This window comes from Dipodomys spectabilis, unplaced genomic scaffold, assembly GCF_019054845.1.
Source record: "Dipodomys spectabilis isolate Male_0828 unplaced genomic scaffold, ASM1905484v1 ptg000763l, whole genome shotgun sequence".
NCBI lineage: Eukaryota > Metazoa > Chordata > Mammalia > Rodentia > Heteromyidae > Dipodomys > Dipodomys spectabilis.
This window is the reverse complement of record NW_024871440.1, coordinates 185,686-213,226: the sequence shown is the minus strand read 5'-3', so window position 1 is coordinate 213,226 and position 27,541 is coordinate 185,686. Positions and strand designations below refer to the sequence as shown.

The window sequence follows — 27,541 nt, the reverse complement described above, 5'->3', positions numbered from 1 at the left end:
CACACCTTGTTCCAAAGGCTGCCAGCCGCTCTACCAGTAAATCCCATCCGAATGCTTCCACCTCAAGACAACAGAACTTGCTTTCTTCAGAAGTGATTAGTGCAAACTTTCTCCCTGGAGAAAGGTGAGGAGGAGCAGACGTAGTGTAAATATCTTGGACGCTTCCCCAGAGATGTAATTAGTCTATCTCTGCAACAGTTCATTTTTAGCTCTGCCATCATTTTCAGCAGCAGGCTAAGCTGCTGAGAATGAAATAACAGCTATTAATTAGCATGCAGATTCATCAAGTGATGGTAAGAAACAGAAAGAGATGAGCAGGAGCCTGGGGAGTACTGCCATACTGCTTCCCACCATGGTAGGAGCTGGCCAGCAGTGGGTCCCACCATGGTAGGAGCTGGCCAGCAGTGGGGCTTAAGGGAGGTCAGAGGGCTGTCCTGAGCCCTGGCTGCTGCTTGACCGGGGGGGGGGGGGGGGGGGGGGGGGGGGGGGGGGGGGTCAGCACTCAAAAATAGCCTCAAAGCAATCCAAAGCTGACCAAATTACAAGGAGAAATCAACAGATCCCCAAAGTGAAAGAGCATATCATTTCCCAAGAACATTATGAAAATTGGAATATTCTGTTACATGCAAGTCTCAACAAATAACAAACGTTAATAGAAAAACCGATGTCTGATTCCAAAATGTATGTGAAGAAAGCAAAACAACCAAGCGCAGAGCGAGCTGGGAGCTGGTGGCTCATGCCCGTCATCCTAGCTACTCAGGAGGCTGAGATTTGAGGATTGTGGTTCAAAGCCAGCCTGGGCAGGAAAAGCTGTGAGACTCTTATCTCCAATAAGCTACTAAGCAAAAGCTGGAAGTAGGACTGTGGCTATGGTGGCGAAGCACTAGCCTTTGAGCAAAAGCCGATCAGAGACAGTGCCTAAGCCCTGAGTTCAAGACCAACAAAAAAACAAAAACAAGCACAATCAGAAATACTTTGAATACTGTGAGAGTTGTCATAAAGCCATCATAATTCAGATATTGGTAATGAGACCAATGTACTGGCTCAAAATGAAGGGCAGCAAACTCATGGTCCATAGAAACACTGCATTACATACAGTTGGTATTCCTGAAGTAATCTAATAAACAATGCATTACAGTTGGTATTCCCGAAGTAATCTAATGAACAATGTGTTACAGTTGGTATTCCTGAAGTAATCTAACAAACAGGTCTTGGCACAGTTTTTTCCCCAACAGTATTAGAATTTGAACTCAAGAGCCTTGTGTTCAGTAGGCAGATGGTCTACTGCTGTAAGCAGCACTCACTTTTGAGACAGTGCTTCATTTGCACTCATTAAAGACGGGGTTTTATTTGGTGCTCTGATGTGTGCCTCACCCAGGAGCTGCCTGTTTTAGTCTTCCTGGTGTAGATGGATGGCAGGCACATACCAGCACTGTTGACAGAACTTTTGGGCTCAATTGCTTCCAAACACCATTTGTAAAAATAAATTTCAGGCAGATTAGACCTAAAAGGCAACAGCAAAATTTGAGAGAACATTTTAAAAAGAAAAAACCCGAAGACCTAGTGTCATTGTTTTCTAACGTTAGTAAACATGGTTTTAATCAGTATTTTATATGTGCAAACTTATTAACATTTGCCCACACAGATATTACTATTTTTCATGTAGACGTTCCAACTGACATCACTTTCATTCTTTCTGCATGATATTCACATTTTAAATTTGGTAAGGGTCTGCTGATGAGACTATTTTGCTTGTTGAAAGTATTCTTCTTCATTTAAATTCTTGCAAGTTACTCCTTCCACGGTCTCCACATGTCCCCTGCTGGCTGCAGCCAGCCACCTGGTTGTTGCTCGTTGTCTTCTGGGAAGCACATGCCCTCCAACACACTTCTCAATTTTCTCTTTGTTTTCTTGAAATTTCATTAGGATGTTAGATGGAAGGTTTGCTTTATCTTTTTGGGATTTCCTGGGCTTTTTGAATCTGTGGTTAAGTATATTTAGTCAAAACCATAGCATTATACTGTCTGCTATTTCTTTCTTCTAGGACTTTGTACAACTACTTTATCACTTTATCCTATACAGGTCAGGCCTCTTGTACTTTCTTTCTTTCTTTTTTTTTTTTGGTCCGGTCATGGGGCCTGAACTCTGGGCGCTGTCCCTCAGCTCTTCAGCTTTGAGCCACAGCGCCACTTCCGGCTTTTTTCTTTTTGCTTATGTGGTGCTGAGGAATCGAACCCAGGGCCTCAGGCATGCAAGGCAAGCGCTGTACCACTGAGCCACCTTCCCAGCCCCTCCTCTTGTATTTTCTATCTTTTCTCCTCTGTGGATATCCAGTGGGCCCAGCAGCATTTATAGAAAAGACCATGAAAATCAGCTGGCTGCAGATGCCTGAGCTAACTCACAGGCACTCAGTCCATTCTCCTGGTCCAACACACCTAACCATGTACCACATCTAGCCTGTACCACATTTTCTTCATTATCAAATTTGAAATTTCCAAAGTCTGAGTCCTTGAAATGCCTTCTTTTGCAAGACTCTTTTGCAAGGTCTCTTCTAGATCTTTTCAATTTCCATACAAATTTTAGGATCATCTTACCAATTTTTACAAAAAAGTAGCTGGAATTTTCATAGGAATTGCCATTTCTTTAGATTTTCCTTAATTTCTTCCAGTCATGTTGTATATAAATCTTATAGTTCTTTTGTTAAATTCAATCCTAAGTATTTTTTCTTCTTTAGGCTTTTATAAACGGGATTGTGTGCTTCACGGTTTTTTTTCCCCCTTAATATATAGTGGTGCAATTTTCATTCATCATACATCCTACAAGCATGCCAGATTCATCATTAGTTCTAATAAACTTTTTGGTGCTTATAATTTTTATATACTAGATTTTCCCATCTATGAAGTTTTGTTCTTTTCCATTCTGAATGACTTAAATTTCTTCTTAGCTCTGCCTAGAAACTGCAGTCCAGGATTAAAAACAGGGGCTGCAAATGTGGCGTAGTAGTAGTGCTTGCCTGGCATGCATGAAGTCCTGGGTTCAATTCCTCAGTACTATATAAACAGAAAAAGCCGACAGGGGTGCTGTGGTTCTAGCCTTGAGCAAAGGCAGCTCAGGAACAGTGCCAGGCACCTACTGGTTAAAAAAAAAAAGAGACTGTATTCATTCCAAATCCTCTGGGAAAGTGGTGGGCATGATGTTTGGTGTCTTTCACAGATGCCCTTGTTCAGACCTGGGAAATTCCTTTCTTTACCTAGTTTGTTATCATGAGAAGGTGTTGTGTTCTGACAAATACTTTGTGTGTCAGTTGAGGTGATCATTTAGGATTTCCCCCTTTATTCTATTTATGTGGTGTATTACTTTGTCACATGTTGAACCATCCTGGCATTCTGAGGATAAATCTTATTTGGTCACAGTATCTCATTCTGTCAATATAAATTGTTTCCTTGCATTGTGCTGTTTTGCATCTATGTTTATAAGGAATATTAGTATATAGGGAGTTTTGTTTGTGCTGTCTGGTTTTGGTGTTAGAAGAATGTTGCTCACATGGAAGTTAGAAAGTGTTCCTTCACCAATTTTTATTTATTACAGAAGCTGAGAAATTTTGTTGTTGTCTTGTTTTCTGGGCCAGTCCCGAGGCCTGGGTGCTATACCTGAGATTTTTTGCTTAAGGCTAGCACTCTCCCACTTGAGCCACAGCTCCACTTCCCACTTTTTGGTAGTTAGGAGGAGATAAGAATCTCAGTGACTTTCCAGCCCAGGTTGGCTCTGAATCATCATCTTCAGATCTTAGCCTCTTGAATAGCTAGGATTACAGGCAGGAGCCACTGGCACCAGCTCTTGGTGTTAGTTTTTTGTCAGTCGTGGAGCCTGAACTCTGGGCCTGGGCACTGTCCCTCAGCTCTTCAGCTCAAGGCTAGTACTGTACCACTTGAGCCACAGCACCACTTCCAGCTTTTTCTATTTATGTGGTACTGAGGAATTGAACCCAGTGCATGCAAGGCAAGCACTCTACCACCGAGCCACCTTCCCAGCCCCTGGTGTTAGTTGTTTCAAGTGTTGTAAATTCACCAGTGAAGCCTTTGTGTCTTGGGCTTTTCTATGTTAGGATTTTAAAATTTTTCTGATTAACTTTCCCTACTTATTAAAGGCTGACTCAGATTTTCTACTTCATATTCATTTTTCCTAGGAATTTGTCCTATTCATTTAGGTTATATAATTTGTTGACATGCAATTATTTATAGTATTGTGTATAGTCCTGTGACTTTGATTTTTCTATTGTCTATTTCACTTTCCAGTCTATCTCCTTCCATTTGCTTTGGATTGAACTTGTTCATTTCATCCTTTTTTTTACCTTTCTTAAAGGATGAGGGATTTGGTTATTGATTTGAGACTTTTTTAATAGATTATTCTCCATAGTGCTTCTGCCATTTCCCATGGGTTTTGGTATGTTATAGCCTCATTTTCATTTAAATCATTTTCTAATTTCCCTTGTGGATTTTTTAACCATTCATCATTTGTAAGTATGCCGCTTAATTTCCATATTTGTGAATTTCCCAATTTTCCATCAGTGATCTTCCATTTCAATCTCTGGTGATCAGAAAACACACTGCATATTATTTCAGTCCTTCTAGCTGCATAAGGCTATTTATTCATGGCTTAACATTTGGTGTATGCTGAAAGTGAACTTTGAGATCATGAACCATGCTGTTGCTGGACGCAGCATTCTACAGATACGTTAGGTCTAGTTGGTTTATAGTGTTAAAATTTGAGTCTTTTGTTTTCTCGATCTGCCTAGGTTTTTCATCCATGACTTTAAGCAGGATACTAAAAATTGTTGCATTGTCTCTCCCTTCAGTTCTGTCACTGTTTGCTTCATGTGTTTTGTCTTCTTGCTTTTTTGGGGTAAGTCCTGTTACACCACCCCAGCAGTTTGTACCTATGAAACTTCATAAGGAGCTTTGAGAATATGTGAGCTTTTCGGTTAAGTTCACTCTTGTTGTAGCTTCTAGGACACTTCAAGTGTGTTATTTTGATTCAATTTTCAGTAACCCCACTAGGTGGTTACCCCATTAGGTAGCTACTATTACTCTCCATTTTGAATAGGAGGCGACAGACATGGAGGAGTTAAATACCTTGCCAAAGGTCAGTATGCTAGCAAGTGAAAGCTGGTATTTATGTGCCAGCAGCTTGTCTCCAGAGTACTGCATGCTGACCCCTATGTTCTAGGCTGCCTCTCCTGGTGCCTGTTTCAAGTGTGGTCTCAATGTGTGGGAGCAGGAAGAGACCCTTACCTTATTCTAAACATTACTCTCTAATTAACACAACCCATGATGTGGTAGTCACATCATTTATAGATATTTAGACTGTTAATTGTATACCCAAACACTCCTCCTCCTCGTTCATCCTTCCTCTTAATGAATAACAGGATGGTGAACTCATGGCACCATCGCCAGTGCCAGGGATATAGTTCAACTGGCCAAAGGCCAAAGGCATCCACTTGATAACTTTATTGGTCCAGAAAAGAGTTTATACTGTGTTAGTCCAGTGAGAGCTGAAGGAACACTGACAATCTTCAGAGGAATTCATAGTCTTGCATACAAGGCAGCTTGTGCTGCTATAACAAAATGCCAAAAATGATGAAACATTTTCCCACAGTTCCAGAGTTGACAGTTCCTGGTGAGAGTTTCCTGCCTGGAAACTCTCTAACAGGCTCTGAGGAAGAGAAAAGGAGGTCTGGAGTGAAGTTTGAGGAGAGGGAAGAAAATCTACAAAGGCAGACATTCAGCCAAGGAAGACCAATTTGGACAGGCAGTATGAGCAGAAGCAAACCTGTCCCTTCTTCAAGAGGGAACACACATCAGCTCACCTAGTTTCTCTTTCAAAGTATTAATTTTAATACCAAGGGGGTATGCTCTTAAAATTGTACATCAAAAGTCAGAAAATACTATCACCAGAAATATACAAGTGCAAAACACAGACTTAAAAAGTATATACTGTGGCTAAAAACCACCTAAAGGGAACATTTGCTTCAGTGAGACAGCCTTGAGACCTGTGAGCCACTAAGCCCCCAACCATGGTAGTTTCTTATGGCAGCCTGAGCAAAGGCGTGCAGGCCTTGGCCTGAACAAACCCTCCCTCCTCCTTTCAGCCACTGGTGGACCTTCACCTGGTCGTACACAGAATACTACTTTGGGTTATCTACTTTCTACCCTGACAGGACAACTGTTTATCTGCCTTTTCTCAGCATTTCCTCCTGCTTCCACAGCTAACTTTGTCTTACAAAACACAGCTTAGAATCTGTCAATGGTCCAGTCTTCCAGGCAGATGTCATATGCTGGCAGTCAGTGGACCTGCTGGGGATTGGATAGTCACAGCCAGGAAAAAGAGGCGAGGGTAGAGAGGACAGCATGAGAAGACCTCAACACTATTATGTGGCTGCAGGGATACAGCACTTACCTGACCAGCAGCACACAGCCCCAGTTCAAACCTCAGTTCTGACAGACATGAACACTACACATACAGCCCAAAACTCACCATTATCTTGCAGTTTTCTGTAGTGGGTTAAATTGGATATGGATTCTGAGACTTAGGCTTTGATTACTTGGTAGTTCCTGTCTTATCATGGAACTTTAGAAGTAGAAAGGAAGAATACATCAAAATTGATGTGTTAGCTGGGCACAGGTGGCTCATACCTGCAATCCTAGCTACTCAGGAGGCTGAGATATGAGGACTGCCATTCAATGCCATTCTGGACAGTAAAGTCTGTGAGACTCATCTCTGATTAAACTTCCAGAAAACTGGAAGTGGTGCTGTGGCTCAAGTGGTAGAGTACTTGCCTTGAGCTGAAGAGCTCAGGGACAACACACAGGCCCAGAGTTAAGTCCCATGACTGACCCAAACAAACAAAAAACAAAAATCAATTTGTTTTGTTCTGTAGTGCTGGAACACTAGGCAGGGACTAGCACTGGACAGCCACAAGCTCATTCTTAATTCAGGAAACCAACATCTCCGGATATTTATACACTGAGCATGAAAAGCCAAAGGACTTTTATCCTTTCTCAAAGTCCTTTGACTCTCAAGGGTTAAGCAAGTTGAAAAGGATTTTGTTTTGCTTGTCTTATACTGGCCTGGACGCAGTCCCTCAGCTTTGGTGCAAAGGCTAGTGTGCTATCATTTGAGCTACAGCTCTACTTCCAGTGTTGGGGGTAGTTAATTGGAGATGAGACTCATGCACTTTCCTGCCTGGGGTGGCTTTGAATCCTGATCCTCAGCTTTCAGTCTCCTGAGCATGAGCCATCAGTACCTGGCTTTGCCTCATGTATTTTGTAAGAGAAACAAACACCTAAATAGGCTGACAACTCTACATTTAGCCTAATGACAACCTAGCTTTGATTAGCCTGCTTTTCTATACACAAGCTCTGAAAACTTTTCAACTAGTTATACATAAGCTCACATGATTCCACGCAGAAACTACAAGACTGGTAGGAAAGATATGCCAAAATGCATTTGTACAAAATCTAACACAGCTTCCCGGCTGGATATTTCTTTTCACATCTGGCGAAGATGAGGTTTTGGATTTATCTTCTGAGAAGTCAATGAACCCCGGCGGGGGGGGGGGGGGGGGGCGGGGGGGCACGGGGCCGGCGGGGGAGGCGGCGGGGGGCACGGGGCCGGCGGGGGAGGCGGCGGGGGGCACGGGCCCGGCGGGGGAGGCGGCGGGGGAGGCGGCGGGGGAGGCGGTGGGGGGCACGGGGCCGGCGGGGGAGGCGGTGGGGGGCACGGGCCCGGAGGGGGAGGCGGCGGGGGAGGCGGCGGGGGGCACGGGGCCGGCGGGGGAGGCGGCGGGGGAGGCGGCGGGGGGCACGGGCCCGGCGGGGGAGGCGGCGGGGGAGGCGGCGGGGTCCCGGGGCCGGCGAGGGAGGCGGTGGGGGGCACGGGCCCGGCGGGGGAGGCGGTGGGGGGCACGGGGCCGGCGGGGGAGGCGGCGGGGGGGGGCACGGGGCCGGCGGGGGAGGCGGCGGGGGGGGGGGCACGGGGCCGGCGGGGGAGGCGGTGGGGGGCACGGGCCCGGAGGGGGAGGCGGCGGGGGAGGCGGTGGGGGGCACGGGCCCGGCGGGGGAGGCGGCGGGGTCCCGGGGCCGGCGGGGGAGGCGGTGGGGGGCACGGGCCCGGCGGGGGAGGCGGTGGGGGGCACGGGGCCGGCGGGGGAGGCGGCGGGGGGGCACGGGCCCGGCGGGGGAGGCGGTGGGGGGCACGGGCCCGGCGGGGGAGGCGGCGGGGGGGCACGGGGCCGGCGGGGGAGGCGGCGGGGGGGGGGGCACGGGGCCGGCGGGGGAGGCGGCGGGGGAGGCGGTGGGGGGCACGGGCCCGGCGGGGGAGGCGGCGGGGGGCAAGGGCCCGGCGGGGGAGGCGGCGGGGGGCAAGGGCCCGGCGGGGGAGGCGGCGGGGGAGGCGGCGGGGGGCAAGGGCCCGGCGGGGGAGGCGGCGGGGGGCAAGGGCCCGGCGGGGGAGGCGGCGGGGGAGGCGGCGGGGGGGGGGCACGGGGCCGGCGGGGGAGGCGGCGGGGGGGGGGCACGGGGCCGGCGGGGGAGGCGGTGGGGGGCACGGGCCCGGAGGGGGAGGCGGCGGGGGAGGCGGTGGGGGGCACGGGCCCGGCGGGGGAGGCGGCGGGGTCCCGGGGCCGGCGGGGGAGGCGGTGGGGGGCACGGGCCCGGCGGGGGAGGCGGTGGGGGGCACGGGGCCGGCGGGGGAGGCGGCGGGGGGGCACGGGCCCGGCGGGGGAGGCGGTGGGGGGCACGGGCCCGGCGGGGGAGGCGGCGGGGGGGCACGGGGCCGGCGGGGGAGGCGGCGGGGGGGGGGGCACGGGGCCGGCGGGGGAGGCGGCGGGGGAGGCGGTGGGGGGCACGGGCCCGGCGGGGGAGGCGGCGGGGGGCAAGGGCCCGGCGGGGGAGGCGGCGGGGGGCAAGGGCCCGGCGGGGGAGGCGGCGGGGGAGGCGGCGGGGGGCAAGGGCCCGGCGGGGGAGGCGGCGGGGGGCAAGGGCCCGGCGGGGGAGGCGGCGGGGGAGGCGGCGGGGGGCACGGGGCCGGCGGGGGAGGCGGCGGGGGGCACGGGGCCCGGCGGGGGAGGCGGCGGGGGAGGCGGTGGGGGCCCGGCGGGGGAGGCGGCGGGGGGCACGGGCCCGGCGGGGGAGGCGGCGGGGGAGGCGGCGGGGGAGGCGGTGGGGGCCCGGCGGGGGAGGCGGCGGGGGAGGCGGCGGGGGGGGGGGGGGGCACAGGCCCCGCGGGGGACCTCGCGTTGCCTTCTGGTTGTTTTTTTCAGGACAAAGGTTTTGCTGTGGACCCCAGGTTGGTCTTGAATTCGTTACCCTGTGGCCTCGCTGGGATTACGGAGGACGGTCGGGCTTCCTCACCGCGTGGCCTGGCTGGGAGTCCCCGGATGTTTAAAGCCGATCAACAGCCGATGGCGTCGGAGCATCACCACTGAGTCGGGCCCCTCCGGCGCCGACGGCCCGCACCGGACCGGGCCACCCCGCACCGGACCCGGGCCACCGCGGACCCGGGCTACCCCGCACCGGGCCACCCCGCACCGGGCCACCGCGGACCGGGGCCACCCCGCACCGGGCCACCGCGGACCCGGGCCACCCCGCACCGGACCCGGGCCACCCCGCACCGGACCACCCCGCACTGCACCCGGGCCACCCCGCACCGGACCGGGCCACCCCGCACCCGGCCACCCCGCGGCGCCGCGCGCTCGCCGAGCCCTTCCGCCCGCGTCTCCGCCCGGGCCCGCCCGCCCGCGGCGGGAGCCCCACCGGACCGCCCCGAGCCTCGGACGCCCCGAACCCCACGAGCGCCTCGGCCACAACTGGCGCGAAAAACGCCTCAAATGCGGACCGCGGCCGGCACGGGACCGACGCGCCCCCGCGGCCGTCACGAACGCCCGCGCCGCGGCTACGTACGCGCGTGCGTGAGAACCAGGCGTTGCTCCCGCCGGGCGTTCCTAAGGAGCTACGCGCATGCGCCGCGTGACGTCCCAGCGTCCACGGAAGGCGGCGGTGCCGCCTGAGCTCTGCCGCGCTTGCGCAGTGCCCAGACGCGGGCGTTTCTTTCCTTTTTCTTTGCCCCCTCCCCCCGGAATTGATTTTAAGCTTAGATGCGAGTTACAAAATGGCGGTGCGGAGCGCGCTCGTGGCCGGTCCCCCAGCGATCTGCGTCTGAGCGGCCGTCCGGCCCCCGGGGACATGGTGTTTGAGACCCCAGGCCTGCCGACCATCAAGTCCTCCCAGGCTCCCAGCGCCCCGGAAGCGCCCGGCCGCAGCCGCGGACTCGCGTGCGGACGCCGCCGAGCTGCGGCGGCCTCCGGGAAGGTGAGGGCGGCGGGCCGGGCCGGGGCGGCCGGGCGGGCGGCGGGAGGAAGGGGCGGGGCCGCCGACGCGCCCGGCCGCCGTTTGCGGGGCCGCCCGGGGCCCGCGCTGCCCGGGGGCCGCCGCCCCGCGCCCCGCGCCCCGCCGAGCGGCTCGGGCCGGCGGTTCCCGGCGCGCCCCGGCCATTGTCCGGTCATAACGCGTGGGGCTCGCCGTTCTCCCGCCGGCCCCGCGTCACCGCCGCACCCCGCGGCCCCCTTGCTCGCACGTGCGCCCCGCCAGCCCGGGAGAGTGTGCCGGGAGCCCCGGGCCCGCCCCAGCCGTGACGGAGGCTCCGCAGCGGCCGTAGCGAGCGGGTCGGCGCCGCCGGGCCCGAGGGGCCGCGCAGGCCGCGGGGCCGGGAGAGGCCCGGGAGAGGCCCGGGCGGCAGCCGCGGGGCCGGGAGAGGCCCGGGAGAGGCCCGGGCGGCAGCCGCGGGGCCGGGAGAGGCCCGGGCGGCTGGCAAATGCGCTGCCCGGCCGAGGTGCTCCGCCTCCGGTCTGAGTCTCGGGGAGAGGTGGGTGTCAGGCCGGGAGCTGCCCGCTGACTTTCCCACCACGTCCGCCCCGCAGGTGGGGGCCGGCCTCGGAGCGGGAGCGCCGGCCCCGCGCGCTCCGGGCGCCCCGCGCGCAGCCCGGTGGTGCTGCCCTGACCGACGGACCCGCGGGGGCCGGCCTGCGAGCTGAGCGCGTTCGGGGCCCCGGGGCTACGCGTTAAAACCGAGACCCGCCCCCCCCGCCCCCCCCCCCCCCCCCCGTTATCCACCGACTTGATCAACAGCGAACGGAGCCGCGTGTGCCGGCCGCGTGTGCCGGGCCGCGTGTGCCGGCCGCGCTCGCCCCTCCCGCAGCCGCGTGTGCCGGCCGCGTGTGCCGGGCCGCGTGTGCCGGGCCGCGTGTGCCGGGCCGCGTGTGCCGGCCGCGTGTGCCGGGCCGCGTGTGCCGGGCGCGCTCGCCCCTCCCGCAGCCGCGTGTGCCGGGCGCGCTCGCCCCTCCCGCGGCCGCGTGTGCCGGGCGCGCTGGCCCCTCCCGCAGCCGCGTGTGCCGGCCGCGTGTGCCGGGCGCGCTCGCCCCTCCCTCGGCCGCGTGTGCCGGCCGCGTGTGCCGGGCGCGCTCGCCCCTCCCGCAGCCGCGTGTGCCGGGCGCCCTCGCCCCTCCCGCGGCCGCGTGTGCCGGGCGCCCTCGCCCCTCCCGCGGCCGCGTGTGCCGGGCGCGCTCGCCCCTCCCGCAGCCGCGTGTGCCGGCCGCGTGTGCCGGGCCGCGTGTGCCGGCCGCGTGTGCCGGCCGCGTGTGCCGGCCGCGTGTGCCGGGCCGCGTGTGCCGGGCGCGCTCGCCCCTCCCGCGGCCGCGTGTGCCGGGCGCGCTCGCCCCTCCCGGGCCGGCGCCCTCGACCTGCTCCGCGCTCGCCTTCAGTCCCACCCCGCCCGCTTTGTGTTCAGTCCGGGCTCTTGTCGGTACCGTTCCCGTTACCCCCTCGCCCTCTGGTGGAGATGCCCCTGAACGAACTGGAAAACTGCCAAAAGAATGCACGGGTGCAATCGGGAAGAATCTCATCTCCTCCTGCACTGGAAACCGGAGTCTAGAAGGAGAATTCTCGGTTAATGACAGCGTAGTTATTAAATGCCCTACGTTGTCTTTTGCGGTGTTGGCCTTTAAAATCATTTTTAAGCCAGACAAAGTATGAGGAGAATGACTAGAATGTACCAAAAGCCGAAGCCTCGAGGGAGTCGCGGTCGCTTTTTGTTTTTTGTCGTCCTTGGGGGAATTAAGGGGAAGCACGGAGAGAGACGGAAGGGCGAGCCGACAGACACTGTGGAGCAGGAGCTCTGCAGGTTACCGGCGGGACGGGGGTAAAGCAGAGCCAAGGGTGACAAAAGAAATGGACTCCCCACCTGACTTAGGAAATGCTAACGCCTCTGCACCACACCTTAATAATAAGCATCAGCCCTTGAAGGGCTGGGCGTCACTCTGTCTGTGCGCGGCACAGCAGCAGGTGGTATGTAAGTTCCTGTCCTGTGTGTGTGTGTGCTAGCACTGGAACTCGGGGCCTGGGCAGGGCCCCTTGTATTTTTTGCTCAAGGCTGGCACTCGGCCGCTTGAGTCACAGCCCGTTCACTGTTGGCTGGTCCACTGGAGATGAGTCATGACCTTTCTTGCTTGGGCTGGCTTCAAACTGCTATTCTCAGATCTCAGCCTGCTGAGTAGCTAGAATTACTGGTGTGTAGCAGGCTTACTCTAGTGGGTTGAGTTTCTGAGGGCAAATGAATGAGGAAGGAAGCCTGGCAAGTGTGGCAAGCCCTGCCGGGTGAGGGGTGTTTTCTTGTCCCTTAGGAGTGACTGCTCTCAGTGGGTTCTAGCATTTCGGTTTTTCTTTTGTTATTGATACTTATTTACAACAAAGGATATAATTCTCCCAACTCCAAACTCTTCCTCTAATGCCATGGTCTTGAGAGAGTTGAATTGAGAGTCTGGAAGTATTAGACATTCTTTGAGTGTTAACCCGTCCACCTTGGTACTTCGAGTTCCTGAATGGTGGCTTAGCTTTGCCTAGTGCACCTTTTGGAACAACTAAATCTTAGGACACATGGGATTAATCATGTGGTAGGCTAAAAAAGAGTACTCACGTGTGAAAGTATTTCTAGTGTCTTATCATTAAAGTGCTTACCTAGGATACACTAATATATAATCTTTAAGAATAATTTTTAAATATGAAAAATGCTTACAGCCAGGTACTGGTGGCTCACACATAGCTACTTAGGAGATCTAAGAGTTGCAGTTCCAAAGCTAAGCTTAAGCAAGAAAGTCCATGAGACTCTTACCTCCAGTAACTACTGAAAACCAGAAATAGAGCTGTGGCTTACAGGGTAGCATGCTAGCCTTAAGCAAAAAAAAAAAAAAAAAGCTCAGAGACAGCACCTAGGTCCTGAGTTCAAATCATGGGGGGGAGGGAGCCGAGCATCGGTGGCTCATGCCTGTAATCCTAGCTACTCAGGAGGCTGAGATCTGAGGATCACGGTTCAAAGCCAGCCGGTGCAGGAAAGTCCTTGAGACTCTTATCTCCAATTAACCACCAGAAAACTGGAAGTGCGCTGTGGCTCAAGTGGTAGAGCACTAGCCTTGAGCTGAAGAGTTCAGGGACAGTGCCCAGGCTCAGAGTTCAAGCCCTGCCTCCAACAAAATAAAAGTTTTACTTGTGGCAAAAATGACTGTAAATGTAACTTTCATAGAGTAAGTTCACCAAGTGCTTAATAACTATACTGTACCATACAGATATTCTAGATTAAATTTTTTTTTTCTGGTGGTACTGGGATTTGAACTTAAGGCTTCACTCTTGTTAGGTAAGCATTCTCCCACTTGGACTATGCCTCTAGCCTAAGACTAGGTAGAAATCAGTGGCTGAATCTTTTTGATGGAGCTTGGCTGAGGGTCGTTCAGGAAGAGAGCCAGTGTTCCTCTTCCCACAATCCTTCACTGGCGCGTAGCCGTGGAGCCTTACACCCCGTCCTAAACCTCTTGGTGCCATCTTCATTGGCATCAGGAATGTTCTGGTTCATGGAGAGGTGACCTTCTTTTTTTAAACATATGTTAGTTGTACATGGAGGTTTCATTAGGACATTTCCACGGGTGTACACAGTGTCCCCCTCGATCTCTGTCCTTCCCCTACCTCCTCAAAACATTGACCAGGTTTCATTGTCTTGTTTCACTCGTGCAAGCCACATTGGTCTTACTGCCCTCGTTAACCTGCTCCTGCTCCTGACCCCTCCTCCACAGAACCTGTTTCACTCTTCTGTGTTTTTTTTTCATGTGTGTTAATTGCACCAGGAGGTTTTGCCATAGTATTTCATCTGTGCATGTGTTAAATTTTGTTCAGATAACCCTCTTAAGGCTTTCTCTTTCTCTGTTCCCAGTCCCTGTCTGCAGCTTTCATTAAAATCTCCTGTGCTGTCTTCATATCATTACATTGGATATAAAACTTAAACTTTTTGTTCTTGTTTTTTAGATTCGAAAAAATGGCCAAAAGAATTGCCGAGAAGGAGTTGACAGATAGGAACTGGGATCAGGAAGATGGTGCTGAAGAGGTAAAAGCGGTTTCCTTTCCCGAAGAGCAGTGCTTTTTAATGTGTCTCCATGTAAATTATTTTGGAATTCCCCCAAAGACAGACAGTAGGATGCAGACATGATCAGCATGTGGACAGAAGCGTGTCAGTGCTTTGACCCTGCTCACAGCACTTGGCTCTTCATTCAGTGTGCTGTCCACTAGCACCTGTCTGGAACTGACTGCTTTGCAGGAATGTCTTCCTCCAGAATTTCATACAGTGGGGACACTCAGGTCCATGGTCCGCTGTCACCATGTTGCTGTGCTGTCCTTTGATTTTAGAGATTGCCTCCCCTGCTCTGAGGCTCTTCTGCTGCTGTATTTGCAGTTCTAGGATCACAGCAGGTGAGGAGTATGAGTAGCAGATCAGCATGGTTTTTTCTTCCCCAGCTGGATCAAAGGTTTGTATGGAAGGACTCTATTTTTTTCCTCTTAGAACACAGGCTAGACATGGTGCCAAGCACCTTTCGTCTCCGCAGGAAGGTCAAGGCCTGCCTGGGCTGCTTAGCGGGGCTGTTACGAAGTAGAGCACAGCTGCAATCTGGGGTTCCATTGGTAGTTTGATATTCTTTTTTTTTTTTTTGTCGGTCGTGGGTTTTGAACTCTGGGCTTGGGTGCTGTCCCTGTGCTCTTCAGCTCAAGGTGAACGTTCTACCGCTTGAGCCACAGCACCACTTCCGGTTTTCTAGAGTCTCACGGACTTTTCCTGCCCAGGCTGGCTTTGAACCACAATCCTCAGATCCTAGCCTTCTGAGTAGGATTACAGGTGTGAGCCACTGGAGCCTGGCCTAGTTTGATATTCTTAAGCTGGTTTACTAAGGAACTCTGTAGCAAGTTAACCTTTTAAATTAATAATGGTGTTTAAAAAAAATAAGTCTGTAGAAATGTTTCTGAACTTTTTTTTTTTGGCAGTATTGGGGTGTAAAATGAGGATTTTATGCTTGCTAAGCGGTAAAGGCTCAACCACTTGACCATGTTCCCAGCTCTACGCTGATAAGTTCTTTTAATATTAACATGTTGTTGCTTTGGAAGGATACCGGTTCTGTATGTTCTGATTGATAGGGTTTTTATTGTTGTATTTTTTCTTTTTAAATTCAAGGCCTCATGCTCAAGTGGTTTGTTGGTCTAGCACTTTATCACATGAGCCTGTCAGGGTAAGAGGGTGTGTGCCCTCCTTGGATTTGAACTCAGGGCCTGGGCTCTGTCCCTGAGCTTATTTTGCTCTACTACTGAGCCACAGCTCCACTCTTTTTGATGTCTAATTGGAGATGAGTCTCACAGACTTTCTTGCCCAGGCTGGCTTTGAACTGCAGTTCTCAGATTTTAGCCTCCCGAGGAGCTAGGGTTACAGGAGTGAGCCACTGGTGCTTGGTGGCAGCAAAATTTCATTGTAAACTTTATCACTAATATCTGAGAATGTATATCTGAACTACTTAAAGATCTGCACCAAAGTTGTGATCTTTCTAGAGCTGTTGTTGACACGCCCCTCTTTCCGAATTGGGACTTAAACCTGTATTTGTAGATTCTCAGTCACAGTCTGCCTTACTCAAGTTGGGATCCACAGGAATCCATGGATGATAGCAGTGAGTCCTCTTAGCGCGGCTCGGGACCTTGTGTTTCCAGTACACGAAGCCTCCTGTTAGGAGACTGGCCTGTCTAGCGCCTACCGCTCCCTTGACCTGACCTCTGCCGTGTGGTTTGTGCCCTTGCAGGTGGGAACATTCTCGGTGGCCAGTGAAGAAGTATTGAAGAGCCGAGCCATAAAGAAAGCCAGGCGCAGGCGTGTTGGGTTTGAAGTGAGTGCTGTTTCATACTTTGCTCCTAAAACTAATGTGGCTTCTGAGTTGCGGACTGTTGTGTGCCTCTCAGAGCAGTTGGTACGCGACAGATGCTTCCCCCCCAAATGTTTACTCCTGGCCAGGCACAAGTGGTTCATACCTGCAATTCTGGCTATTTAGGAGGCTGATACCTGAGGATCAAGGTTCAAAGCCAGCCCAGGCAAACTGTCCATAAGATTTTTTTTTTGGGGGGGGGGCAGTCAATTATCTCCAGTTAACCACTAAAAAGCTGGAAGTGGAGGAGTGGCTCAAGTGGTAGCGTGCTAGACTTGAACGAAAAGGCCAAGCAAGAGCCTGAGGCCCTGAATTCAAGTCCTAGTACCAGTGCCAAAAAATGAAACACTTGTATAGATGTAGGAAATGGAAAAAAAAATGGTGGTGGGATCCGTCCCTTTAAGGGTCCCCCCAGTTCAGGGGAGGTGAATTTATGCTGGGGGACCAGTTTCAGAGGAAGAGGGAGGCTTGCAGAGCAGAGGGCAGGAAAACTGTCAGATGTGATAAGAAGGCACACCGAGCAGAGCTGTGTTTGCAGCGGTGGGTGTGGCCGTCTTGGCCGGTTTTCTCTCGTGCGGTGGTGCAGTGTAGAAGATGCTTCCTTCCTGTGCTCAGGTGGATGGATTGGCACTCTAATTGCATCTGTGCTCAGTATTCAGAAGTCACACTCCCCCCAACACACACACGAACTCCTCTTGGTCTGTGCCTTCTCCCTCGTTATCTGGACCTAGAGTGGTTTTGTCCCGTCCCTGGGCCTCTGCTGAGGCCTGTTGCAGAATAAATACTGCTTTCCTTTCCTTTGCAGTGTTCAGGTTCTTTTCTTTTTCTTTTCGGTGGAGCTGTGGTTTGAACCTGGCTTCACATTTCACTGGGCGGGTGGCGGTTCTATCGCTGAGCCATGCCTCCAGCCCGCAGTGGCTGAATTTTGTCTGGTTTAGTTGGGTTTTTGTGTGCCACTGAGGCTTGAACTCAGGGTCTTTCACTCTCAAGTTCTTTTGCTCACTGGGCTTTTTCATTCAAGGCTGGTATTCTACCATTTGAGCCACATCTCCAGTTTTGGCTTTTTGCTAGTGCGTCTCATGGTTCGGTCTGTCCAGACGGCTTCGCACCACTGGCACCAGCCCTGGTGGTTCACACCTGTGGCCCTCACTGTTGGCAGCTGGGATCTGAGGACCGCAGTTCAAAGGCATTTTTAGTTCATCTAGCCGGTACTTCTGAAGGCTGCTTCAGGCATTTGGGGAAAGTGCATGGCATTTAGTTGTTGAGAATGTTTTGAATTACTTTGAGGTTGTGTGATAGGTAGCTGAGTTTATCACAGTAATCCTTGTTTTTATGCATATATAGTGCTTTTGAGCGCTACTAGGGTTTGAACTCAGGACTTAAAACACTGGCCAGACAAACCCTCTACCCTATAACTCCCCCCAGCCCTCCTTAACACAGCTGTAGACATATTTCAGCATAGAAGATCGCCTTGGCTATTTGAGTGAGGGTTTGGACCAGGCCTTCCTGGGGAGGGCGCGAGGCGTCGCCGCCGCTGTCTCTGCCGGCGCAGCGTGCCAGGCTGGCAGCGCTGATCCCGTCTGGGGCTGGGTGCTGTTGTCACTCACCCTGCTTTATGCCAGCCACGTATCTGCCCGCCTAACAGGTGCTCTTTCTTCTTTTCAGTCCGATAGTGGAGGGGCCTTTAAAGGTTTTAAAGGTTTGGTTGTGCCTTCAGGAGGAGGAGGGTTTTCTGCATTTGGCTGTGCTGGAGGGAAGCCTCTGGAAGGATTGTCGAATGGAAACAGCTCGCCCAGTGCCCCTTCCTTGGGCAGTGCCAGGGCGGCGGCAGAACCCAAGGCGGCCTTTGGTGAGTAGGCGTGCCCCAGGTTATAGGTGACTTGCTAGAGATGTGTTTAACCTGGGCTATGGGAGCGAAGGGCTGGGTCCTTGGGAGAGCTGGGCCACATGCAGAGCCCAGACCCGCTTGGTTCTGCTTCCTGCTTCTGGGCAGCTTGGGGCAGGCGTAGAGGAAGTACCCGGTAGTCACTCTGTCCATTCTCTCCACATGCATCGGAGCTTTCTGTGTGCCTTGCTGCTGGCACCGCGGGCGCCCCCACACATGGGCCTGGCCAGAGCCCCCAGACCAGCCGGGAGCGCAAGTGTCGATCTGGGCTCTCGTGTTGAGTGAGATGGTCCTCAGGAGCTGCTGGGGTTCTTGTAGGCAGCGATCCTGTGGCGGGGCTAAGACAGGACCCTGCCCTGGGTTGCCGCGGGCCCGCAGCGAAGGTGCCTGCTACGGCCTGGTCTCTGCTGAGCCAGGGGTGCAGTGCGCTTGGGTTCGGGTCACTCCCAATTCTAGTGTGACTGAGCTTGGTGTGAAAAGCCACAGACAGCGCCAGGCCTGAGATAAAGCACCAGCCCCCCCCCCCCCCCCATAAAAGACGCGCTGTAAAGCAGCGTCTAAATACGTTGTCCAAACTTTAATTCCCTCCAGGTCCTTTTGCTGTAAATGGCCCTGTAAAAATGGATGCAAACGTTCCCCCCCCCCCACACCCCCCCCAATAAAAGACGCTCTGTAAAGCAGCGTCTAAATTGTCCAAACTTTAATTCCCTCCAGGTTCTTTTGCTGTAAATGGCCCTGTAAAAATGGATACAAACGTGTCCGACCCCAAGGCCAATGGCAGAGGCGCGCAGCCCTCCTCCTCCTCCTCGTCCTTCTCCTCCTCCTCCTCCAGCTCCACCAAAGCTGGCACCGGGAGTGCCTACCGAGAGCAGCTGGCGTCCCTCAACTGCTCGGTGCGGGACTGGATCGTGAAGCACGTGGACACGAACCCCCTCTGTGACCTGACGCCCATCTTCAAGGACTACGAGAAGTACCTGGCGGCCATCGAGGAGCAGCACGAGAGCAGCAGCAGCAGCAGCCATTCGGAGAGTGACGCCGCGGGTGGGTCGCTGCACGCCCCGCCCCCTCCCTCGTTTGGGTCAGCGAAACTACAGCAGGAGGGCACGTTTCTGTTGCACAGCAGTCAGACTGAGACCACATCAGAAAAGAAGAGGGAGGCTGCGTCGGAAAAGAAAGTCGAGCCGGGACAAGGAGCAGCAAGTGCCTCATTCAACGTCGGCAAGCAAGTCGGTAGCTCGGTTCTGGGCTCGCTGAGCTCTGGGCCCCTCACTGGATTTTCATTTCCCCCTGGAAACTCCGGTTTTTTTAGTAAAGATACTACTCAGAGCCAATCGGTTTCTTCGCCATTTCCTGCTAAAACCTCCGAGAGCCCGACGGAAGGCGGCGTTAGTCATGAATGCAAAGGTAAACGAGGCTTGTCCTTGGGAAGCCCCGCCTGTTTCGCTGCTGTGGGGCCGTCGCTGGGGCGTCGCTGGGGCGTCCCGCCCTCACGGGGCTTTTTCCTCTGGGTTTGCTCTACTACTTGCACCGCAGCTCCGCTGCCGCCTTATTGTGATTAGTTGGAGAGCCTCATGGATTGGTGGATTTGTCCGCCGCTCTGGTCAGATCTCGGCCTCCTGAGTAGGATTACAGGTGTTTGCCACCATTGCCCATCCTCAGAGGTTTTACATGTAAGTTTTGTTTGTTTGGGTTTTTTTTTTTTTTTTTGCCTGTCATGGGGCCTGAACTCTGGGTCTGGGCGCTGTCCCTCAGCTCTTCAGCTCAAGGCTAGTGCTCTACTACTTGAGCCACAGCGCCAGTTCCGGCTTTTTCTGTGTATGTGGTGCTGAGGAATCGAACCCAGGGCCTCATGCTTGCAAGGCAAGCACTCTACCACTGAGCCACCTTCCCAGCCCTACATGTAAGTTTTATATGGGGAAAGCACAGGCTTTGAGGGCAGATCTGGATTTACACTGTGTGTGTTCCACTGCTCAGAGTGGTACAAGTAAGCCTGTTCTCTAGGGTGGTTACAAGACTTAAGAATAGAAAATGAAGCCGGGCACTGGTGGTTGATGCCTGTAATCTGAACTACTCAGGAGGACTCATAGCCAGCTGGAGCAGGAAAGAAAAGCTTTAGAGACTCCTTCTCTAATTATCCAGCGAAAAGTTGGGCTAGAGGCATGGCTGAAGTATTTCACCAGCTGTGAGTTGAAAAGCTAAGCGACACTGTGTGAAGATAACGCGGCCAAACCCACTGAGTACGTTTGTAAAGAGGGAGGAAGGGCTAAGGGTTTCCTGGAGGAGGTGAAGTTGTTCAGAGTACAGTGTGCCCATCCATGGCTAGCTCTCACTGAAGCCACTGTGTGCAGTTACTGTGAACTAAGAAAAGCCAAGCAAGTGAGAAGCCCCCTGCAGTTATCAGCACAAAACACAGCAAGTGAGGCCGGAGAGACCCGTCAGTGGCCAGCGCTTGGCTTACTGCGGGCGGGCGGGGCTCGGGTCAGCCCCTTCCCCACATGCGCAGAAAAGCGATCAGCTCACGCCTCAGAGCCTTGATTTGAAAAGCTCGGCATCAGCGTGAATTCCCCCACGTTGGTTTATATTCTGGAGATCTGACCAGATAAATGACCGGGCTCCACTAGAAGGCTAGCTTGTCCAGTGTTCCCACGGGTCTGCACGCAGCTTCCCTTGGGGAGGGTCTTGCTAATGCGCCCGTTCTGTGTGATCAGTGCCTCAGGCCAGCAGAAGGCCAGGCCTTAACCCCCAGCCTCTGTACCCTGTTCTTAGCTCTCAGGCGCCTGCTCGTGGGCCTGTGAGGGGCGGGCCAGGCTCACCGCTTGTCTCTGCGGTACTGCTGTCTGTCCGGTGGCGCTCCTCCATGCTGGCTTGGCGTCTTCCCTACACGAGCCCCACGCAGGCTTGTGGCGGCGGCGGCAGGATCACAGCGATGCTTAATCCAAAGGAGCCTGCCGTGCAGGTCGCCGTGTGCCCACAAGACAGCCTGGGCGCAGCTCCCCAGAGCGCTCCGCTCCACTGCGGAGATTTTCATCAACGGTGGCTCTGGCTTGTAATCCTCACTACTTAGGAAGCTGAGATGAGTGTCTCAGTTCAAAGTCGGCTTAGGCAGGAAAGCCCATGAGACTCTGATCTCCAGTGAACCACCAGAAAACCAGAGGTGGTGCTGTGGCTCAAGTGGTAGAGCACTTGCCTTGAGCAGCGCCCAGGCCCTGACTTCAAGCAAAACAAAACTCCCAGGGGATGCTAGGCCTCCGCGCTTCATCCTCCGACAGCTTAGATCCATGACGGAAGCCCCCCGAGCTGTTACAGAACCCCTCAGGAGGACCGTGGTATCCTCTGCCACAGAGGCGAGCCTCCGCCCAGCGGCCTACGCCGCGAGCCCTGGCTTGAGCGGTTTCTCGGGCAGCCGCCATTCCCATTGGCCCTGGCACTGCTGGTTCTGGGGTCCCTAGCGCTGTGGGATTGGGGGTCATGGAGCCTTCAGAGATGGAGGGCGAGAAGGCCTCGGAGGTGTCCGTTGGATGGTGTTTCGCAGGCCTTCGGAACCCCAGGGCCGCCTCCCTGAGGAGACCGGACTCCGTGTCCGGCGTCTGTCCCGCTCCGGGCAGCGCGCCGGCGTGCTTCTGCTCTTGGCACGTGTCGGTGTGGCTCACCAGCTTGTCGTTCTGTGCCAGGTGGGGACGAGGAGGAGAGTGACGAGCCCCCCAAGGTGGTGGTGATTGAGGTGAAGGAAGAAGATGCTTTCTACTCCAAAAAGTAAGTGGGCGCACTTTCTGTGACTTCAGCTGTCTCTCGGCTTTGAAAATGCTTCAGACAAGGATGTTTCCAGAATCCTCTTCTCACCGTCTTCTCCGTGCCCCCCCACCCCTTCTTCCCCCACAAAGAAAGTCACCGTGTTCCTGCTGGTGGGTTGTGTTCACTTCTGCTCCTACGGGACGCACCCGACCCTTGCTGATGCGGCTCCTCCAGTGGCGGGAGCTGTTGGTTTTGGTTTTGGGGTCTTTTTTGAAAATCTTGGTGACTCTGCCCCTTGAGTCATGTCCCTGCTCTGTTTTGTTTGAAAGGGTCTCTCATTTTTGCCTGGGGCCGGCCTTGACCACAATCCTCCTACCTATAGCCTCCCTTGTAGGCGGGATCGAAAGTATACCACCAGTCAGCTTGTTGGTTGAGATGGGGTCTCACTAACTTTCTAAGCTGGCCCAAACACAGCCCTTCAGATCGCCACCTCTAGAGGAGCTAGAGTTTATAGACATGTTTGTTGGCTAATTTAAAATGAAAGTTGCCTCTTAACAGCTGGAAGGGAGATTTGATCTTCCTAACTAAATGAGATTACTTTGTATATACGTACTTAGTACGTATGCATACTTCCTGTTTGGAAGCTTTCCAGGCTAGGTTTTCTAATAAAAACTTTGGAAGCACAGGTCAACAGTTTTTCCTTTAACAAGTCACATCCTATAACATTTATTTTGAGAGCTTTGAAGAGACTAACAGTTACTTTAATTTCAATTGCCTGGCTGACCAGGACAAAATGTTTTGGTTTGTTTTGTTTTCTGTCCAGAAGGAGAGATATATAGGGAGTGTTGTGACTGCTGGCGACTCCGGCACAGTTCCTGGAGTCTCATTGCTTGGGCCCTGCCTGAGAGTATTTTCTCGCTCATTGTTTTGGGAAGTCAGAAACGGAAGGATCTGGGCTGGGAAGGAGGCTCAGTGGTAGAGTGCTTGCCTCACATGCCTGAAGCCCTGGGTTTGATTCCTCAGCACTACATAAATAGAAAAAGCTGTGGCTCAAGTGGTAGAGTGCTAGCCTTGAGCAAAAGAAGCTCAGGGACAGTGCCCATGCCCTGAATTCAAGCCCTTGACTGGCAAAAAAGAAAAAGGTTGGAGGATCCCTGAAGAGAACTTGGCACAGCAGAACACGTGTGTGGCAGGGATTCACAAGGCAGGATGGGCCTGCTGCTGTCCTCAGGCCTGGCCTGAGCACTCACACGAGCGAGCGCTGTGTAGCTTTTATTACTCTATACCCATAAAGACTGGTTTTCTGCTCTGATTTAATACAGACTTGGCCACGCAAGTGGACATAACCGCTGTTAGAAGACTGACTTGTTCTTGAATTGGGGTCATGCTTCTTTTTCCACACAGGTGTAAACTATTTTACAAGAAAGACAATGAATTTAAAGAGAAAGGTGTGGGCACCTTGCATCTAAAGCCTACAGCAAATCAAAAAACGCAGCTACTAGTGCGGGCCGATACCAATCTAGGTGAGTACCTTGATTATTCCATGGTTTTATCGTTATTACTGAGCGGCTGTAGAGGGTTGCGGTTTGGCAGTGCGCACGTGAGCGGCACCCCTTCCTTTGCTCCCCCACGTGGATGGCTGCCTTTGTGTCAGGTGTTGCCGGACGGAGCCTTTCCCTCCCTGGTTTCAGTCCTCGAGAGGGCGGAGGATGGCAGGAAACACGCCCCGCAGGCAGAGGAGCAGGTGGTGGTGCCATCCTCCACCAGGTCTTACAGGAAAACCCACAAAGGCATCATTTTTGTTTCCTGTGGCCTGACGCATTGGTAAAGACGCATTTGCAATAGCTGCTGTTACAAACGTGGCTCTTGCCCGCAGCCCTTGCTGGGCTCATGCCAGGCGTTGGCTTATGGGTGTCCTGGAGCTTGGAGTCAGGGCCTGGGTTGCTGCCCCTCAGCTTTTTTGTTCTCACTCGGGCCCTGCCGCTTGGGCCACGGCTCTGCTTCCTGCTTTTTGGTGGTTCATTGGAGATAAGAGTCTCAGACTTTTCTGCCTGGGCTGGCTTTGAACTGTGATCCTCAGATCTCAGCTTCTTGAGCAGCTAGGATGACAGGCGTGAGCCACCGGCGCCCGGCTGGCTTCCAGTTTTGCATGCAAGGTGCATCCAAGAGTAGAAGCCGCTCCAACCTGTCCTCACGCCTTTCTCCAGCTGTGCTTCGGGATTCGATGTGCGTCTCCTGTGTTGTCTTACTGCAGGCAACATACTGCTCAACGTCCTGGTCCCACCCGGCATGCCATGCTCCCGGACAGGGAAGAACAACGTGCTGATCGTCTGCGTCCCCAACCCTCCGCTTGACGAGAAGAACGCCACTGCCCCCGTCCCCATCTTGATTCGGGTAAAAACAAGCGAGGACGCCGACGAATTGCACAAAATCCTACTGGAGAAGAAGGATGCCTGAGCACCGAGTGTGCCGAGAGCCGCCACGCCGCTGCCTCCCCGCCACCCCGCCACCCCAGCCTCGCTTTCCTTCCTACTTTGACATTCTAAGGACTTCTAGACAACTTAAAACTTTTGTGAGGAAGATTAAGGCCAATAAAACCTTTCAAAGTTAAGTGTCAAACAACTATTCTCCCTTCTTAAGAACCAATTGCAAAATACTTTGGGAATTTTGGGGAGATTTTTTTTTTTAATGTTCACTTATTGATTAAACTAAGCATAAGTGATTTCTTGATGGACTGGGATCAGGGTACCAGTTAGCTCCTTCTGATAATCCGGTGAGGCCTCCGTGGCGGCCTTCTGCCCACACCCCTTGCCCCTCTGAACGGACTCGGCCAGGCGCTGTGTCAGGTGCTGTCCGCTGCTTCGGTCTGCTGCTGTCCACTGCGCTGTGGGTCTCTGCACTGCGGAGCTGGTCACCTGCCGCGGGCAGACGCTGCCCTTCACCCTGCGATCAACCCTGCTTTACCAGAATCCAGGCACGGCTGCTTCGTTGTAAAAAGGGTGGAAGTGAAGGAGGCCAGAGTGTTCTAGGGTGGTGCTGTTTTTGTTTTTGTTTTTTGTGAGGTGTTGTCACTTCAGCCCTGAGACAGTCTGGAAGGGAGGGACGCCAGGAATGGGTTTTTAAAAGCACAAATTTGGTATCTTATTATTTCTAGACCATGAAAAAAACCCTTATGAAGGAGAGTCAGTGTGAAACCGCATTAAACAGGAAGTGGGGCGCACAGCCATTGTACCGTGGGCCCCGTGGACGTACACAGGAGCCATTGAATTCGCCAGCAGACCGAGGACGATGGGAAGGAAGATTGTGGGATTCTGCCTTTAGCTTAGCAGTCTGGTACGCATTTGCTATCTGACTGACACCTTACTTTAAAAGTGAGATACTCAGGAGCCCGTTTGGACAAAAGCCATGTGAAGCACAGTGGCTGGCTGGCAGCACTGCCGTCTGCAGATGGTACAGAGCTGAGACTAAGTGTGTGTCCCAGTTGGTTGCCATGCCAGGCCGGCTCCAGATCTTTCAAGCCCGGCCGGTGCCCAGGGGTTCATAACCTGCACGCTTGCCTCTCTGCTATATCGTGATCCTACGGGAGAGCCAGCAGAGTGGCTGGAGGGGGTGGTGGCTTTTTGGAACTGCAGTCTCTTGATGTAAGCTGTGTGGAGTGTTAGGATGGCACCTGGTTAACTTCAGATGGAAGGTCATGGGACACGGCCATCATGGGATTGTTATGTTGCTTGTGCTGGTTCTGAGCCCAGTGTGAGAGTTTGGCAGTGTGTAGCTTTGGTAAGTAGGACATGGTCCAGGTCTTAGCTCTGGTGTTTTGCATTTACATTGTAGAACTGAGAGTGCTTATGACTCGGTTAGTAGATTTACAGTAAGGAAGTGGTCGATAGGATAAAAATAGCAATGGCCCGGTCCTATTCACATTAGAGAGATTCATCTAACATTTTTGTGTGTGCTAATACTGGGACATGAACTCAGGACCTGAGCACTGACCTTTAGCATTTTTACGCTCTACCATTTGAGCCACAGCTCCATTTCCAGCAGGGTTTTTTTTTTTTTTTGTATTGTTTTTGGTCATTAGAGATGTCTCAGATTTTCCCGCCCAGGCTGACTTTGAACCATGATCCTCAGATCTCAGCCTCCTGTGCCTGGCCTGTAACTTTCTCAAAGAGGAAGGGAACACAGAACATTACAGCTTAGCCACACATGCGTGTGTCACGCTTGCTACCCTGCGTATGCAGTATTTACAGAAAACAATATGGGAAGGTTATGATTGGATTTCTCCCCTTACCTCCCCCCCCCTCCAAGGTTATTTTTAAATGGCTGGATATGTGGTTTCCCTTTTTCCTGACATTCCCTGCAAATGTTTGCTGCTAAGATTATCACTGTTGAGGTGAAAATTACAGGGGAAAATGTGATCTGTATACCATAATTGACAATGTGACATTTCCTTGATCTCTGATGCTTTAGGAACTTGTTGCTCTCTACCCATATGAGAGTCTGACTGTGTGCATTTGGTTGTAATTGTATCTCGTTACTTGGGGAAGGTGCAGGGCACCGTCTGTGTTCCCCATCTTTGTGAGCCGTGAATTGACTCTCATAGTGATGTTAGTTTTAATACAGTGGTAGAAAATTTTAAATGTCTAATGTGAAGTGAAATTTTACTCTTGGTTTAAAGGTCTCTGAGTTGTGACATGGATTTGGTCTAAGGTGAGTTTTTGTTCTGTTGGGTTTTTATTCTGAGTGGAACTCCATCCTCACAATACTAAGTGTCCCTGTGGCCTTTCTTTCCAGAAGCAGGCATCAGCGTTTCTGTTTGCACATTCCCAGGAAGCAAAAAAAATGAGTTCTGCTGTCTTCCTTTTTAGCATCAACACTGGAAACATGTCCAGGGTTTTTAAAGGACTTTAGATTGTGTTTTACCTAGAGATGCTAGTCAGACCGTCCGTGGATTGCTTTTCTTCAGGACGGTTATTCTGTTCTACAATCTCAATTCTAAATCATATTTTTATATGCTGCATGCCAAAAAATAATTTAACAAACTACCTGTTGTAGGTGGAGAGAAACAATTCACCTACTGCTCTTAGAGCTGAGAGACATATTCACTGAGCGCCTTCTCCATGTGGTTAAAGGTAACAGGTTTGTTCTGAGCATATCAGGCAAATAGTTCTGGAGTCACTAGCCTGATGCCCTTAGAAACCCACTCTGGACCTTAGTCTCCTCATTCTGAAAGTGGGAATTGTAACAACAGACCAGTGGCACAGAGCTTGTGTACGGTCAGAAGCTCCTCCAAAATGGGCAGGTTTCCGAGCCTGCGCGCTGAGCACAAGGCCCCTAGCCGCATGCTCTGGCCAAGTGCTGTGGTGGTCGGCACCAAGGACTGTCCATTCCATGCAGATGCAATTGTAAGGGAAGCATACAACTTCTCCACAAGCAAATGGATTAATTGCTGGCTTTTTAAATAGGAAATCGCTTTCTAAAACTAAAACAACTTGAATTGTCCACCAATAAAATCTCAGTTTGTGTTAGTTTTTGAATGATCCTATTGAGAAGTGTAACAATCCGTCAATGTGAATAAATGGGAAGTAAAGAAATCA

At 53.1% G+C, this 27,541-nt stretch overlaps 2 protein-coding genes across 2 annotated transcripts in view; one reads left to right on the top strand and one right to left on the bottom strand.

The window, feature by feature from the left end:
• LOC122102158 (basic proline-rich protein-like) overlaps positions 1–10,550 on the bottom strand; it is a 27,454-nt gene extending 16,904 nt beyond the window's left edge. The window contains 8 exon segments of the mRNA XM_042672713.1: positions 7,304–7,358; positions 7,637–7,901; positions 8,026–8,131; positions 8,134–8,229; positions 8,231–8,540; positions 8,774–9,302; positions 9,588–9,865; positions 10,165–10,550. Of these exon segments, the coding sequence (XP_042528647.1) occupies positions 7,304–7,358; positions 7,637–7,901; positions 8,026–8,131; positions 8,134–8,229; positions 8,231–8,540; positions 8,774–9,302; positions 9,588–9,865; positions 10,165–10,550 (2,025 nt within the window).
• Nup50 (nucleoporin 50) lies at positions 10,011–27,541 on the top strand. The gene is made up of 8 exons (XM_042672715.1): positions 10,011–10,367; positions 14,403–14,481; positions 16,211–16,294; positions 17,996–18,179; positions 18,930–19,619; positions 21,887–21,968; positions 23,352–23,470; positions 24,202–27,541. Exons 2-8 carry the CDS (start codon positions 14,413–14,415, stop codon positions 24,402–24,404), a joined length of 1,431 nt encoding a protein of 476 aa, XP_042528649.1. The 5' UTR covers positions 10,011–10,367; positions 14,403–14,412; the 3' UTR covers positions 24,405–27,541.

Coding starts and splice junctions, on each gene's coding strand:
- Nup50 (XM_042672715.1), top strand. CDS start 14,413: ATGGCCAAAAGAATTGCCGAGAAGGAGTTGACAGATAGGAACTGGGAT. Junction 18,180..18,929: donor AGAACCCAAGGCGGCCTTTG/GTGAGTAGGCGT, acceptor AATTCCCTCCAG/GTTCTTTTGCTGTAAATGGC. Junction 19,620..21,886: donor CGTTAGTCATGAATGCAAAG/GTAAACGAGGCT, acceptor GTTCTGTGCCAG/GTGGGGACGAGGAGGAGAGT.